The sequence below is a fragment of the Psittacula echo genome (genome assembly GCF_963264785.1).
Source record: "Psittacula echo genome assembly, contig: SCAFFOLD_79, whole genome shotgun sequence".
Classification (NCBI taxonomy): domain Eukaryota; kingdom Metazoa; phylum Chordata; class Aves; order Psittaciformes; family Psittacidae; genus Psittacula; species Psittacula echo.
The window spans coordinates 34,138-50,226 of record NW_027664259.1 but is presented as its reverse complement, the minus strand read 5'-3'; the positions used below and the strand labels follow the sequence as shown (position 1 = coordinate 50,226).

Sequence of the window (16,089 nt, the reverse complement as noted above, 5' to 3'; positions counted from 1 at the left end):
CATCCATCAGCATCATCATTGACATCCATCAGCAGCATTGACATCCATCAGCATCATCATCGACATCCATCAGCATCATCATTGACATCCATCAGCATCATCATTGACATCCATCAGCAGCATTGACATCCATCAGCATCATTGACATCCATCAGCATCATCATCGACATCCATCAGCAGCATTGACATCCATCAGCATCATCATCGACATCCATCAGCAGCATTGACATCCATCAGCATCATCATTGACATCCATCAGCATCATCATTGACATCCATCAGCAGCATTGACATCCATCAGCATCATCATTGACATCCATCAGCATCATCATTGACATCCATCAGCATCATCATTGACATCCATCAGCATCATCGACATCCATCAGCATCATCGACATCCATCAGCATCATTGACATCCATCAGCATCATTGACATCCATCATCATCATTGACATCCATCAGCATCATCATTGACATCCATCAGCATCATCATTGACATCCATCAGCATCATCGACATCCATCAGCATCATTGACATCCATCATCATCATTGACATCCATCAGCATCATCATTGACATCCATCAGCATCATCATTGACATCCATCAGCATCATCATTGACATCCATCAGCATCATTGACATCCATCAGCATCATTGACATCCATCAGCATCATTGACATCCATCAGCATCATTGACATCCATCAGCATCATTGACATCCATCAGCATCATCATTGACATCCATCAGCATCATCATTGACATCCATCAGCATCATTGACATCCATCAGCATCATCATTGACATCCATCATCATCACTGACATCCATCATCATCATTGACATCCATCATCATCATCGACATCCATCAGCATCACTGACATCCATCAGCATCATTGACATCCATCATCATCATTGACATCCATCAGCATCGTTGACATCATCATCATCATCATCATCCACATCCATCATCATCATCCACCCCCTATATTCCCCAATACTCCCCAATCCCCTCCATCCCCATCCCCTTCAATCTCTGCCATTCACTCCATTCCCTTCCATCCCCTCCATCCCCATCCCCTCCAATCTCTGCCATTCACTCCATTCCCTTCCATCCCCTCCATCCCCATCCCCTCCAATCTCTGCCATTCACTCCATTCCCTTCCATCCCCTCCATCCCCATCCCCTCCAATCTCTGCCATCCACTCCAATCCCTTCCATCCCCTCCATCCCCATCCCCTCCAATCTCTGCCATTCACTCCATTCCCTTCCATCCCCTCCATCCCCATCCCCTCCAATCTCTGCCATTCACTCCATTCCCTTCCATCCCCTCCATCCCCATCCCCTCCAATCTCTGCCATTCACTCCATTCCCTTCCATCCCCTCCATCCCCATCCCCTCCAATCTCTGCCATTCACTCCAATCCCTTCCATCCCCTCCATCCCCATCCCCTCCAATCTCTGCCATTCACTCCATTCCCTTCCATCCCCTCCATCCCCATCCCCTCCAATCTCTGCCATTCACTCCATTCCCTTCCATCCCCTCCATCCCCATCCCCTCCAATCTCTGCCATCCCCTCCAATCCCTTCCATCCCCTCCATCCCCATCCCCTCCAATCTCTGCCATCCACTCCATTCCCTTCCATCCCCATCCCCTCCAATCTCTGCCATTCACTCCAATCCCTTCCATCCCCATCCCCTCCAATCTCTGCCATCCACTCCATTCCCTTCCATCCCCATCCCCTCTAATCTCTGCCATCCACTCCATTCCCTTCCATCCCCATCCCCTCCAATCTCTGCCATCCACTCCATTCCCTTCCATCCCCATCCCCTCCAATCTCTGCCATCCACTCCATTCCCTTCCATCCCCATCCCCTCCAATCTCTGCCATCCACTCCATTCCCTTCCATCCCCATCCCCTCCAATCTCTGCCATTCACTCCATTCCCTTCCATCCCCTCCATCCCCATCCCCTCCAATCTCTGCCATCCACTCCATTCCCTTCCATCCCCATCCCCTCCAATCTCTGCCATTCACTCCATTCCCTTCCATCCCCATCCCCTCCAATCTCTGCCATCCACTCCATTCCCTTCCATCCCCATCCTCTCCAATCTCTGCCATCCACTCCATCCCCTCCACCCCCATCCCCTCCAATCCCCCACCCCACCCCTACCCCCCCCCCCCGCTCACCCTGCGCCCCGCTCCTGCCCCCCACGTGTGGGTCGCCGGCCCCGTAGTCGAACTTGTAGTAGGTGTGCAGGACGCGGCGCAGGAAGACGCGGCACAGCTCCTCCGTGGAGCCCTTGTCCTGCAGGTACCGCTGCAGCCGCGCGATGATCCCGCACACCCGCGCCTCGTCCTTCAGCTGCTCCACGTACTCTGGGGGGGCAATGGGGCGGCGGCGGGGCTCAGGGGGCTGTGGGGCCCGGGGGGGGGAATGGGGGCCTGGGGGGGTCCTAGAGGGGTCCTAAGGGGGGGGAATGGGGTCCTAGGGGGGTCCTAGAGGGGGTTAGAGGGGGCTTAGGGGGGTCTTAGAGGGGTAATGGGGGCCTAGGGGGGTCCTAGAGGGGGTTAGAGGGGGCTTAGGGGGGTCTTAGAGGGGTAATGGGGGCCTAGGGGGGTCCTAGAGGGGGTTAGAGGGGGCTTAGGGGGGTCTTAGAGGGGTAATGGGGTCCTAGGGGGGTCCTAGAGGGGGTTAGAGGGGGCTTAGGGGGGTCTTAGGGGGGGTAATGGGGGCCTAGTGGGGTCCTAGAGGGGGTTATAGGGGGCTTAGGGGGGTCTTAGAGGGGTAATGGGGGCCTAGGGGGGTCCTAGAGGGGGTTAGAGGGGGCTTAGGGGGGTCTTAGAGGGGTAATGGGGGCCTAGGGGGGGTTATAGGGGGCTTAGGGGGGTTTTAGGGGGGGGAATGGGGTCCTAGGGGGGTCCTAGAGGGGGTTAGAGAGGGCTTAGGGGGGTCTTAGGGGGAGAATGGGGTCCTAGGGGGGTCCTAGAGGGGGTAATGGAGGCCTTGGGGGGTTATAGGGGGCTTAGGGGGGTCCTAGGGTGGGGAATGGGGTCCTAGGGGGGTCCTAGAGGGGGTTATAGGGGGCTTAGGGGGGTCCTAAGGGGTGGGAATGGGGTCCTAGGGGGGTCCTAAGGGGGGTAATGGGGGCCTAGGGGGGGTAATGGGGGCCTAGGGGGGGTTATAGGGGGCTTAGGGGGGTCTTAGGGGGGTAATGGGGTCCTAGGGGGGTCCTAGAGGGGGTTATAGGGGGCTTAGGGGGGTCCTAAGGGGTGGGAATGGGGTCCTAGGGGGGTCCTAAGGGGGGTAATGGGGTCCTAGGGGGGGTAATGGGGGTCTAGGGGGGTCCTAAGGGGGGATATAGGGGGCTTAAGGGGGGTAATGGGGGCCTAGGGGGGGTAATGGGGGCCTAGGGGGGGTTATAGGGGGCTTAGGGGGGTCCTAAGGGGGGTAATGGGGTCCTAGAGGGGTCCTAGAGGGGGTTATAGGGGGCTTAGGGGGGTCCTGGGGGGGGTAATGGGGTCCTAGAGGGGTCCTAGAGGGGGTTATAGGGGGCTTAGGGGGGTCCTAGGGGGGGGAATGGGGTCCTAGGGGGGTCCTAAGGGGGGTAATGGGGGCCTAGGGGGGGTTATAGGGGGCTTAGGGGGGTCCTAGGGGGGGTAATGGGGTCCTAGGGGGGGTTCTAAGGGGGTCCTAAGGGGTGGGAATGGGGTCCTAGGGGGGTCCTAAGGGGGGTAATGGGGGCCTAGGGGGGGTAATGGGGGCCTAGGGGGGGTTATAGGGGGCTTAGGGGGGGTCTTAGGGGGGTAATGGGGTCCTAGGGGGGTCCTAGAGGGGGTTATAGGGGGCTTAGGGGGGTCCTAGGGGGGTAATGGGGTCCTAGGGTGGTCCTAGAGGGGGTTACAGGGGGCTTAGGGGGGTCTTAGAGGGGTAATGGGGGCCTAGGGGGGTCCTAAGGGGGGTAATGGGGGGCTTAAGGGGGTTAGAGGGGGCCTAGGGGGGGTTATAGGGGGCTTAGGGGGGTCTTAGGGGGGTAATGGGGTCCTAAGGGGTGGGAATGGGGTCCTAGGGGGGTCCTAAGGGGGGTAATGGGGTCCTAGAGGGGTCTTAGAGGGGTCCTAGGGGGCTTAGGGGGGGTTATAGGGGTGGTAGAGGGGGTTATAGGGGGCCTATGGGGGTTAGAGGGGTCCTAGGGGGGTCCTAGGGGGGGTAACGGGGTCCTATAGGCGCCCACAGGGCTCTATAGGAATCCCCAGGGATCTCCAAGTACCTCCGGGATCCAGAGGAGTCTACAGGGATCTATAGGGGGCTACAGCGACCTACAGGGATCCATAGGGACCTATAGGAATCTATATGGGCCTGGAAGAACCTATATGGGTCCATAGCGACCTACAGCCATCTATAAGGACCTATAAGGGTCCATAGGAATCTATGGGGATCCATAGGGGTCTATAGGGATCTATAGGGGTTCATAGGGATCGATAGGGGACCATAAGAATCTATACGGGTGCATAGGAGTCTCTAAGTACCTACAGACATTCATAGGAGTCTATAGAGATCCATAGGGATCTATAGGGATCCATAGGGGCCTATAGGAATCTATACGGGTCCATATGGGTCCATGGGGATCTATAGGGTCCATAAGGATCTATAGTGGTCCATAGGAGTCTATAGGGATCTATACAGGTCCATATGGGTCCATGGGGATCTATAGGGGTCCACAGAGATCTATAGGAATCTATAGGGGCCTATAGGGATCTATAAAGATCTGTAAGAGTCCATAAAGATCTATAGGGATTTATAGGAGTCCATAGAAATCTATAGGGATCTGTAAGGGCCCATAGAGCTCTATAGGAACCTATAGGTATCCATAGGATTCTATAGCTATCTACAGGCATCTATAGGGCTCCATAGGAGCCTATAGAGGTCTATACGGGGCCATAGGGATCTATAGGGGTCCCTAGGAGTCTATAGGGATCTATACGGGTCCATATGGGTCCATAGGGATCTATAGGGGTCCATAGGGATCTATAGGGGTCCCTATAGGGGTACCTTGGGAGTGGGGGTCCGTGTTCTGCATGATCTTGGTGAACTCCTCGTCCATTCGCTCCACCAGGGTCAGGATGCAGCCGCGGACGCGGTAGGGCTGGAACGGGGGCGACCCATAAGTGTGGGGCGGGACCCATAAGTGTGGGGCTGGACCCGTAAGTGTGGGGCGGGAGCCATAAGTGTGGGGCGGGACCCATAAGTGTGGGGCGGGACCCATAAGTGTGGGGCAGGAGCCATAAGTGTGGGGCGGGACCCATAAGTGTGGGGCGGGACCCATAAGCGTGGGGCGGGACACGTAAGTGTGGGGCGGGAGCCATAAGTGTGGGGCGGGAGCCATAAGTGTGGGGCAGGAGCCATAAGTGTGGGGTAGGACCCATAAGTGCGGGGCAGGAGCCGTAAGTGTGGGGCGGGACCCATAAGTGTGGGGCGGGACCCACAAGTGTGGGGCTGGGGCCACTGCTTCCTGCCCCAGCCCCATCACTGAGCCCTCCAGCCCCATAGCGCCCCCATAGCCCCATTGGCCCCCATTACCCCAGAGGAGGGGGCGTGTCCTCGGCTGACCCCGCCCCCCGCGGCCCTTTAGCGCCCCCTGCAGGCCGCGCCGCAAACCCCTGCCTGCGCCCCCCCTCGCCACCCGATAGAGCCCCATAGAGCCCCATAGACACCCATAGACACCCCATAGCGCCCCATAGACACCCATAGACACCCCATAGACACCCTATAGCGCCCCATAGACACCCCATAGACACCCCATAGACACCCCATAGCGCCCCATAGACACCCATAGACACCCCATAGACACCCCATAGCCACCCCATAGCGCCCCATAGACACCCATAGACACCCCATAGACACCCCATAGCGCCCCATAGCGCCCCATAGACACCCCATAGCGCCCCATAGACACCCCATAGACACCCATAGACACCCCATAGCGCCCCATAGCGCCCCATAGGCACCTGCTCGGGGTTGCTGAGGTTCTCGGACTCCTCCAGGATGTTCTCCCCAATGAAGATCTCCGGGTGCAGGAAGAGCTCGTCCAGGAGCTCCTCGATGCAGCTCAGGCAGCGCTGCCACAGCTCCGGCTGCGGGACCCAGAGAGACCCATAGGGACCCATAGAGACCCATAGAGACCCCATAGAGACCCCATAGAGACCCATAGAGACCCCATAGAGACCCCATAGAGACCCATAGAGCCCCATAGAGACCCCATAGAGACCCCATAGAGACCCATAGAGACCCATAGAGACCCCATAGAGACCCCATAGAGACCCATAGAGACCCATAGAGACCCCATAGAGACCCCATAGAGACCCATAGAGACCCATAGAGACCCCATAGAGACCCATAGAGACCCATAGAGACCCATAGAGACCCCATAGAGACCCATAGGGACCCATAGAGACCCATAGAGACCCCATAGAGACCCATAGAGACCCATAGAGACCCCATAGAGACCCATAGAGACCCATAGAGACCCCATAGAGACCCATAGGGACCCATAGAGACCCCATAGAGACCCATAGAGACCCATAGAGACCCCATAGAGACCCATAGAGACCCATAGAGACCCCATAGAGACCCATAGGGACCCATAGAGACCCCATAGAGACCCACAGAGACCCACAGAGACCCATAGAGACCCCTAGAGACCCCATAGAGACCCATAGAGACCCATAGAGACCCCATAGAGACCCATAGAGACCCCATAGAGACCCCATAGAGACCCATAGAGACCCCATAGAGACCCCATAGAGACCCATAGAGACCCATAGAGACCCATAGGGACCCATAGAGACCCATAGAGACCCCATAGAGACCCATAGAGACCCCATAGAGACCCATAGAGACCCATAGAGACCCCATAGAGACCCCATAGAGACCATAGAGACCCATAGAGACCCCATAGAGACCCCATAGAGACCCATAGAGACCCCACAGAGACCCCATAGAGACCCATAGAGACCCCATAGAGACCCCATAGAGACCCATAGAGACCCATAGAGACCCCATAGAGACCCCATAGAGACCCATAGAGACCCATAGAGACCCATAGAGACCCCATAGAGACCCATAGAGACCCCATAGAGACCCCATAGAGACCCATAGAGACCCATAGAGACCCAAAGAGACCCCATAGAGACCCATAGAGACCCCATAGAGACCCCATAGAGACCCATAGAGACCGCATAGAGACCCCATAGAGACCCATAGAGACCCCATAGGGACCCATAGAGACCCATAGCCCCCCACACAGCTCCATAGCCACCAATTGACCCCCCTCCAGCCAATCAGACCGCAGCAAGGGGGCGTGTCCTCGGCTGACCCCTCCCCCCGCGCCCCTTTAGCGCCCCCTGCAGGCCGCGCCGCAAACCCCTGCCTGCGCCCCCCCTCGCCACCCAATAGAGCCCCATAGCGCCCCATAGACACCCCATAGAGACCCATAGACACCCCATAGACACCCCATAGACACCCCCATAGCGCCCCATAGACACCCCATAGAGCCCCATAGACACCCCATAGAGACCCATAGACACCCATAGACACCCCATAGACACCCCCATAGCGCCCCATAGACACCCCATAGTGCCCCATAGACACCCCATAGACACCCCCATAGCGCCCCATAGACACCCCATAGACACCCCCATAGCGCCCCATAGACATCCCATAGCGCCCCATAGACACCCCATAGACACCCCCATAGCGCCCCATAGACACCCCATAGACACCCCCATAGCGCCCCATAGACACCCCATAGACACCCCCATAGCGCCCCATAGACACCCCATAGACACGCCCATAGCGCCCCATAGACACCCCATAGACACCCCCATAGCGCCCCATAGACACCCCATAGACACCCCCATAGCGCCCCATAGACATCCCATAGCGCCCCATAGACACCCCATAGACACCCCCATAGCGCCCCATAGACACCCCATAGCGCCCCATAGACACCCCATAGCGCCCCATAGAGCCCTGTAGACACCCCATAGACACCCCATAGACACCCCATAGAGCCCTGTAGACACCCCATAGACACCCTATAGACACCCCATAGAGCCCTACAGACACCCCATAGCGCCCCATAGACACCCCATAGACCCCCCCTAGGCACCGCATAGCGCCCCATAGACACCCCATAGCGCCCCATAGACACCCCATAGACCCCCCCTAGGCACCCCATAGCGCCCCATGGGCACCTTCATGTAGGTGGCCAGGTTGGGGTTGTAGTCGTAGAGCGAGGCGATGATGCTGAACTTGATCTTGATCTCGAGGGCGGCCCCGAGCCCGTTCTCATTGGCCACGGCCACCAGGAGCTGCAGGAGCTCGATCTGGGCCGCGCTATGGGGCAGCCCCATAGGGAGCGTCAGCGCCGCGTAGAGACCCAGAGAGACCCATAGAGACCCCATAGAGACCCATAGAGACCCATAGAGACCCCATAGAGACCCATAGAGACCCCATAGAGACCCATAGGGACCCCATAGAGACCCCATAGAGACCCCATAGAGACCCATAGAGACCCCATAGAGACCCATAGGGACCCCATAGAGACCCATAGAGACCCCATAAAGACCCATAGGGACCCCATAGAGACCCATAGGGACCCCATAGAGACCCATAGAGACCGCATAGAGACCCATAGAGACCCCATAGAGACCCATAGAGACCCATAGAGACCCCATAGAGACCCATAGGGACCCCATAGAGACCCATAGAGACCCCATAGAGACCCATAGAGACCCCATAGAGACCCATAGGGACCCCATAGAGACCCATAGAGACCCCATAGAGACCCATAGAGACCCATAGAGACCCATAGAGACCCCATAGAGACCCATAGGGACCCCATAGAGACCCCATAGAGACCCATAGAGACCCATAGGGACCCCATAGAGACCCCATAGAGACCCATAGGGACCCCATAGAGACCCCATAGAGACCCCATAGAGACCCATAGGGACCCCATAGAGACCCCATAGAGACCCATGGAGACCCCATAGAGACCCATAGAGACCCATAGAGACCCCATAGAGACCCATGGAGACCCATGGAGACCCAGAGAGACCCATAGAGACCCCATAGAGACCGATAGGGACCCCATAGAGACCCCATAGAGACCCATAGAGACCCATAGAGACCCCATAGAGACCCCATAGAGACCCATAGAGACCCCATAGAGATCCATAGAGACCCCATAGAGACCCCATAGAGACCCATAGAGACCCCATAGAGACCCCATAGAGACCCATAGAGACCCATAGAGATCCCATAGAGACCCAGAGAGACCCATAGGGACCCCAGAGAGACCCATAGGGACCCCATAGAGACCCCATAGAGACCCATAGAGACCCCATAGAGACCCCATAGAGACCCCATAGAGACCCCATAGAGACCCATAGGGACCCCATAGAGACTCCATAGAGACCCCATAGAGACCATAGAGACCCCATAGAGACCCATAGAGACCCATAGAGATCCCATAGAGACCCCATAGAGACCCATAGAGACCCATAGAGACCCAGAGAGACCCATAGAGACCCCAGAGAGACCCATAGGGACCCCATAGAGACCCATAGAGACCCATAGAGACCCCATAGAGACCCCATAGAGACCCATAGAGACCCCATAGAGACCCCATAGAGACCCATAGAGACCCATAGGGACTCATAGATAGTCCATAGAGACCCCATAGAGACCCATAGGGACCCCATAGAGACCCATAGAGACCGCATAGAGACCCATAGAGACCCCATAGAGACCCATAGAGACCCCATAGAGACCCATAGGGACCCCATAGACACCCATAGAGACCCCATAGAGACCCATAGAGACCCCATAGAGACCCATAGGGACCCCATAGAGACCCATAGGGACCCCATAGAGACCCATAGAGACCGCATAGAGACCCATAGAGACCCCATAGAGACCCATAGAGACCCCATAGAGACCCATAGAGACCCATAGAGACCCCAGAGAGACCCATAGGGACCCCATAGAGACCCATAGAGACCCATAGAGACCCCATAGAGACCCCATAGAGACCCATAGAGACCCCATAGAGACCCCATAGAGACCCATAGAGACCCATAGGGACTCATAGATAGTCCATAGAGACTCCATAGAGACCCCATAGAGACCCATAGAGACCCAGAGAGACCCATAGAGACCCCATAGAGACCCATAGGGACCCCATAGAGACCCATAGAGACCCATAGAGACCCCATAGAGACCCCATAGAGACCCCATAGAGACCCATAGAGACCCCATAGAGACCCCATAGAGACCCATAGGGACCCCATAGAGACCCATAGAGACCCCATAGAGACCCATAGGGACCCCATAGAGACCCCATAGAGACCCCATAGAGACCCCATAGAGACTCCATAGAGACCCATAGGGACCCCATAGAGACCCCATAGAGACCCATAGGGACCCCATAGAGACCCATAGAGACCCATAGAGACCCATAGAGACCCCATAGAGACCCCATAGAGACCCATAGGGACCCCATAGAGACCCCATAGAGACCCATAGAGACCCCATAGAGACCCATAGAGACCCATAGAGACCCCATAGAGACCCATAGGGACCCCATAGAGACCCAGAGAGACCCATAGAGAGAGACCCATAGAGACCCATAGAGACCCCATAGAGACCCATAGAGACCCCATAGAGACCCCATAGAGACCCACAGAGACCCATAGAGACCCCATAGAGACCCATAGAGAGAGACCCACAGAGACCCATAGAGACCCCATAGAGACCCATAGAGACCCATAGAGACCCATAGAGACCCCATAGAGACCCATAGAGACCCCACAGAGACCCCATAGAGACCCCATAGAGACCCCATAGAGACCCATAGAGACCCCATAGAGACCCATAGAGACCCATAGAGACCCATAGAGACCCCATAGAGACCCATAGAGACCCATAGAGACCCCATAGAGACCCCATAGAGACCCCATAGAGACCCATAGAGACCCCATAGAGACCCATAGAGACCCATAGCGCCCCATAGGCGGCTCTCACCGGTCGGTGCCCTTCTTGCCCCGCGCCTGCAGGATCTCATTGAGCTTCTTGAGCACCACGGCCGGGGTGATCTCGGTGCCCTTGGCGAACATCTTGGGCTTCTCCTGCGCCCCACACGTGGGGGGCGGCCCCATAAGTGAGCCCCATAGACCCACAAGTGATGGGGCCAGGCCCATAAGTGACCCCCAAGGACCCATAAGTGAGCCCCATGGACCCACAAGTGACCCCCACAGAACCATACGTGACCCCCATAGACCCATAAGTGATGTGTAAGACCCATAAGTGACCCTCATGGACCCATAAGCAACCCCCACAGGCCCATAGGTGAGCCCCACAGACCCATAAGTGACCCCCAAGGACCCATAAGTGACGGGGCCAGACCCATAAGTGACCCCCAAGGACCAATAAGTGAGCTCCAGGGATCCATGAGTCACCCCCATAGACCCGTAAGTGATGGGGCCAGACCCATAAGTGACTCCCATAGACCCATAAGTGACCCCCAAGGACCCATAAGTCACCCCCAAGGACCCATAAGTCACCCCCATAGACCCATAAGTGATGGGGCCAGACCCATAAGTGACCCCGATAGACCCATAAGTGACCCCCAAGGACCCATAAATGATGGAGCCAGACCCATAAGTGCCCCCCCAGCCCCACAAGCCCCTCATAGACCCCAAACTCCCCCCTCCCATACACCCCAACCCCTCTCCCCATTGGCTCCCCCCAATCCCCCCCTCCCCTCCAATCCCCGCCGCTCTCTCCCCATTGGCTCCCCCCAATCCCCCCCCCCATTGGCTCCCCCCAATCCCCCCCCCATTGGCTCCCCCCAATCCCCCCCCCATTGGCTCCCCCCAATCCCCCCCTTCCCTCCCCATTGGCTCCCCCCAATCCCCCCCTTCCCTCCCCATTGGCTCCCCCCAATCCCCCCCCCCCCCCTCCATTGGTTCCCTCCACGCTCAGCAACAGAGCCCCCCCCATTTCCCCCCCTCCTTCCCCATTGGCTCCCCCCTCCGCTCCAATCCCCGCCGCTCTCTCCCCATTGGCTCCCCTCTCCGCTCCAATCCCCGCCGCTCTCTCCCCATTGGCTCCCTCCCACCCCCGCCGCTCTCTCCCCATTGGCTCCCTCCCACCCCCGCCGCTCTCTCCCCATTGGCTCCCCTCTCCGCTCCAATCCCCGCCGCTCTCTCCCCATTGGCTCCCTCCCACCCCCGCCGCTCTCTCCCCATTGGCTCCCCTCTCCGCTCCAATCCCCGCCGCTCTCTCCCCATTGGCTCCCCCCCACCCCCGCCGCTCTCTCCCCATTGGCTCCCTCCCACCCCCGCCGCTCTCTCCCCATTGGCTCCCCTCTCCGCTCCAATCCCCGCCGCTCTCTCCCCATTGGCTCCCTCCCACCCCCGCCGCTCTCTCCCCATTGGCTGCCGCCGCGCCCACCTTGACCAATGGGGCACCGCCTTTCACCTTCTCCCACTCCCCGCCCTCGTTGTCCTCCTCCTCCTCCTCGCGCCGGCTCCGCGGCGCCCTCTTGCGGCGAGGCCGCTCCCCGCGGCGCCGCTCCCCCCCCCCGCGCCGCTCCTCGTCCCTATGGGGGCAATGGGGCCATAGGGATCAATGGGGCCATAGCGATCAATGGGGCCATAGGGAGCAATGGGGCCCATAGAGATCAATGGGGCCATAGGGAGCAATGGGGCCATAGGGAGCAATGGGGCCATAGGGATCAATGGGGCCCATAGAGATCAATGGGGCCATAGGGAGCAATGGGGCCATAGGGAGCAATGGGGCCATAGGGAGCAATGGGGCCCATAGAGATCAATGGGGCCATAGGGAGCAATGGGGCCATAGAGAGCAATGGGGCCATAGGGATCAATGGGGCCATAGAGAGCAATGGGGCCATAGGGATCAATGGGGCCATAGGGATCAATGGGGCCATAGGGATCAATGGGGCCATAGGGAGCAATGGGGCCATAGAGAGCAATGGGGCCATAGGGATCAATGGGGCCATAGGGATCAATGGGGCCATAGGGAGCAATGGGGCCATAGGGATCAATGGGGCCATAGAGATCAATGGGGCCATAGAGATCAATGAGGCCATAGGGAGCAATGGGGCCCATAGAGATCAATGGGGCCATAGGGAGCAATGGGACCATAGAGATCAATGGGGCCATGGGGAGCAATGGGGCCATGGGGAGCAATGGGGCCATAGGGAGCAATGGGGCCATAGAGATCAATGGGGCCATAGAGAGCAATGGGGCCATAGAGATCAATGGGGCCCATAGAGATCAATGGGGCCATAGGGAGCAATGGGGCCCATAGAGATCAATGGGGCCATAGGGATCAATGGGGCCCATAGGGATCAATGGGGCCATAGAGATCAATGGGGCCCATAGGGATCAATGGGGCCATAGGGAGCAATGGGTCTCTATGGGTCTCTATGGGGCGCTATGGGTCTCTATGGGTCTCTATGGAGCGCTATGGGTCTCTATGGGGCGCTATGGGGCGCTATGGGGTGCTATGGGGCGCTATGGGTCTCTATGGGGCGCTATGGGGTGCTATGGGTCTCTATGGGGCGCTATGGGGCGCTATGGGTCTCTATGGGTCTCTATGGGTCTCTATGGGGCGCTATGGGTCTCTATGGGTCTCTATGGGTCGCTATGGGGTCTCTATGGGTCTCTATGGGTCTCTATGGGTCTCTATAGTCTCTATGGGTCTCTATGGGTCTCTATGGGGCGCTATGGGGCGCTATGGGGCGCTATGGGTCTCTATGGGGCGCTATGGGTCTCTATGGGGTCTCTATGGGTCTCAATGGGTCCCTATGGGTCTCTATGGGTCTCTATGGGGTCTCTATGGGGTCTCTATGGGTCTCTATGGGGCGCTATGGGTCTCTATGGGTCTCTATGGGGCGCTATGGGGCGCTATGGGGCTGACCTCTTGAGGAACCTGGACGCCAGCTGCAGGCTCGGGCCCTTCCCCTCCCCCTCCTCCTCCTCCTCCTCCTCGAAGCCCGAGCCCGAGGAGCCCCAACCCCCCCCCGAGGCCGAGGCCGAGGACGGCGACGCCGAGCCCTGGGGGGAGGGGAGGGGCTTAGGGGGCGGCCCCAGAGAGAGGGACCCCCCCCACAGCCCTGCCCCATAGAAACCGCCCCATAGAAACCGCCCCATAGAAACCGCCCCATAGAAACCGCCCCATAGAAACAGCCCCATAGAAACCGCCCCATAGAAACAGCCCCACAGCATCACCCCCATAGCCCTGCCCCACAGAACCCCCCCATAACCCAGCCCCATAACCGTGCCCCATAGAGCCCTGCCCCACAGAAGCCCCCCATAACCCAGCCCCATAACCGTGCCCCATAGAGCCCTGCCCCACAGAACCCCCCCATAACCCACCCCCATAACCGTGCCCCATAGAGCCCTGCCCCACAGAACCCCCCCATAACCCACCCCCATAACCGTGCCCCATAGAGCCCTGCCCCACAGAAGCCCCCCATAACCCACCCCCATAACCGTGCCCCATAGAGCCCTGCCCCACAGAAGCCCCCCATAACCCAGCCCCATAACCGTGCCCCATAGAGCCCTGCCCCACAGAAGCCCCCCATAACCCAGCCCCATAACCGTGCCCCATAGAGCCCTGCCCCATAGAAGCCCCCCATAACCCAGCCCCATAACCGTGCCCCATAGAGCCCTGCCCCATAGAGCCCCGCGCTTTGGCGCCCCCTGGTGCCTTGAGGAAGCGGCTCCTGCCCTCGTCGCGCTTCTTGAGGAAGGCGCCGGCCTCGTCCTCATCGCCCGAGGAGGAGGAGGAGGAGGAGGAGGAAGAGGCTGCAATGGGGCAGGGGGGTCAGACCCATAGGGACCCATAGAGACCCACAGAGACCCCATAGAGACCCCATAGAGACCCATAGAGACCCATAGAGACCCATAGAGACCCATAGAGACCCCATAGAGACCCCATAGAGACCCATAGAGACCCATAGAGACCCCATAGAGACCCCATAGAGACCCCATAGAGACCCATAGAGACCCATAGAGACCCCATAGAGACCCCATAGAGACCCCATAGAGACCCATAGAGACCCCATAGAGACCCATAGAGACCCCATAGAGACCCCATAGAGACCCATAGAGACCCATAGAGACCCCATAGAGACCCCATAGAGACCCCATAGAAACCCATAGAGACCCCATAGAGACCCCTAGAGACCCATAGAGACCCCATAGAGACCCATAGAGACCCCATAGAGACCCATAGAGACCCCATAGAGACCCCATAGAGACCCATAGAGACCCCATAGAGACCCATAGAGACCCCATAGAGACCCCATAGAGACCCATAGAGACCCCATAGAGACCCCATAGAGACCCATAGAGACCCCATAGAGACCCCATAGAGACCCCATAGAGACCCATAGAAACCCCATAGAGACCCCATAGAGACCCATAGAGACCCCATAGAGACCCCATAGAGACCCCATAGAGACCCATAGAGACCCATAGAGACCCATAGAGACCCCATAGAGACCCCTAGAGACCCATAGAGACCCCATAGAGACCCATAGAGACCCCATAGAGACCCATAGAGACCCATAGAGACCCCATAGAGACCCCATAGAGACCCATAGAGACCCCATAGATACCCATAGAGACCCATAGAGACCCCATAGAGACCCCATAGAGACCCATAGGGACCCCATAGAGACCCCATAGAGACCCATAGGGACCCCATAGAGACCCCATAGAGACCCCATAGAGACCCATAGAGACCCCATAGAGACCCATAGAGACCCCATAGAGACCCCATAGAGACCCCATAGAGACCCATAGAGACCCATAGAGACCCATAGAGACCCCATAGAGACCCCTAGAGACCCATAGAGACCCCATAGAGACCCCATAGAGACCCATAGAGACCCATAGAGACCCATAGAGACCCCATAGAGACCCCATAGAGACCCATAGAGACCCCATAGAGACCCATAGAGACCCATAGAGACCCATAGGGACCCCATAGAGACCCCA

The 16,089-nt window shown here is 57.9% G+C and overlaps 1 protein-coding gene across 1 annotated transcript in view; it reads right to left on the bottom strand.

Moving 5' to 3' along the window:
• Window positions 1-16,089, bottom strand: part of LOC308218227 (eukaryotic translation initiation factor 3 subunit C-like) — a 46,545-nt gene that overhangs the window by 16,598 nt on the left and 13,858 nt on the right. The window contains exons 8-16 of the mRNA XM_080639691.1: window positions 14,760-14,892; window positions 14,461-14,485; window positions 14,003-14,139; window positions 12,512-12,659; window positions 11,081-11,184; window positions 8,248-8,389; window positions 6,001-6,126; window positions 5,045-5,138; window positions 2,182-2,370 (exon numbers count right to left, since the gene is read on the bottom strand). Of these exons, the coding sequence (XP_080495817.1) occupies window positions 2,182-2,370; window positions 5,045-5,138; window positions 6,001-6,126; window positions 8,248-8,389; window positions 11,081-11,184; window positions 12,512-12,659; window positions 14,003-14,139; window positions 14,461-14,485; window positions 14,760-14,892 (1,098 nt within the window). The remainder of the gene's footprint in view (window positions 1-2,181; window positions 2,371-5,044; window positions 5,139-6,000; window positions 6,127-8,247; window positions 8,390-11,080; window positions 11,185-12,511; window positions 12,660-14,002; window positions 14,140-14,460; window positions 14,486-14,759; window positions 14,893-16,089) is intronic.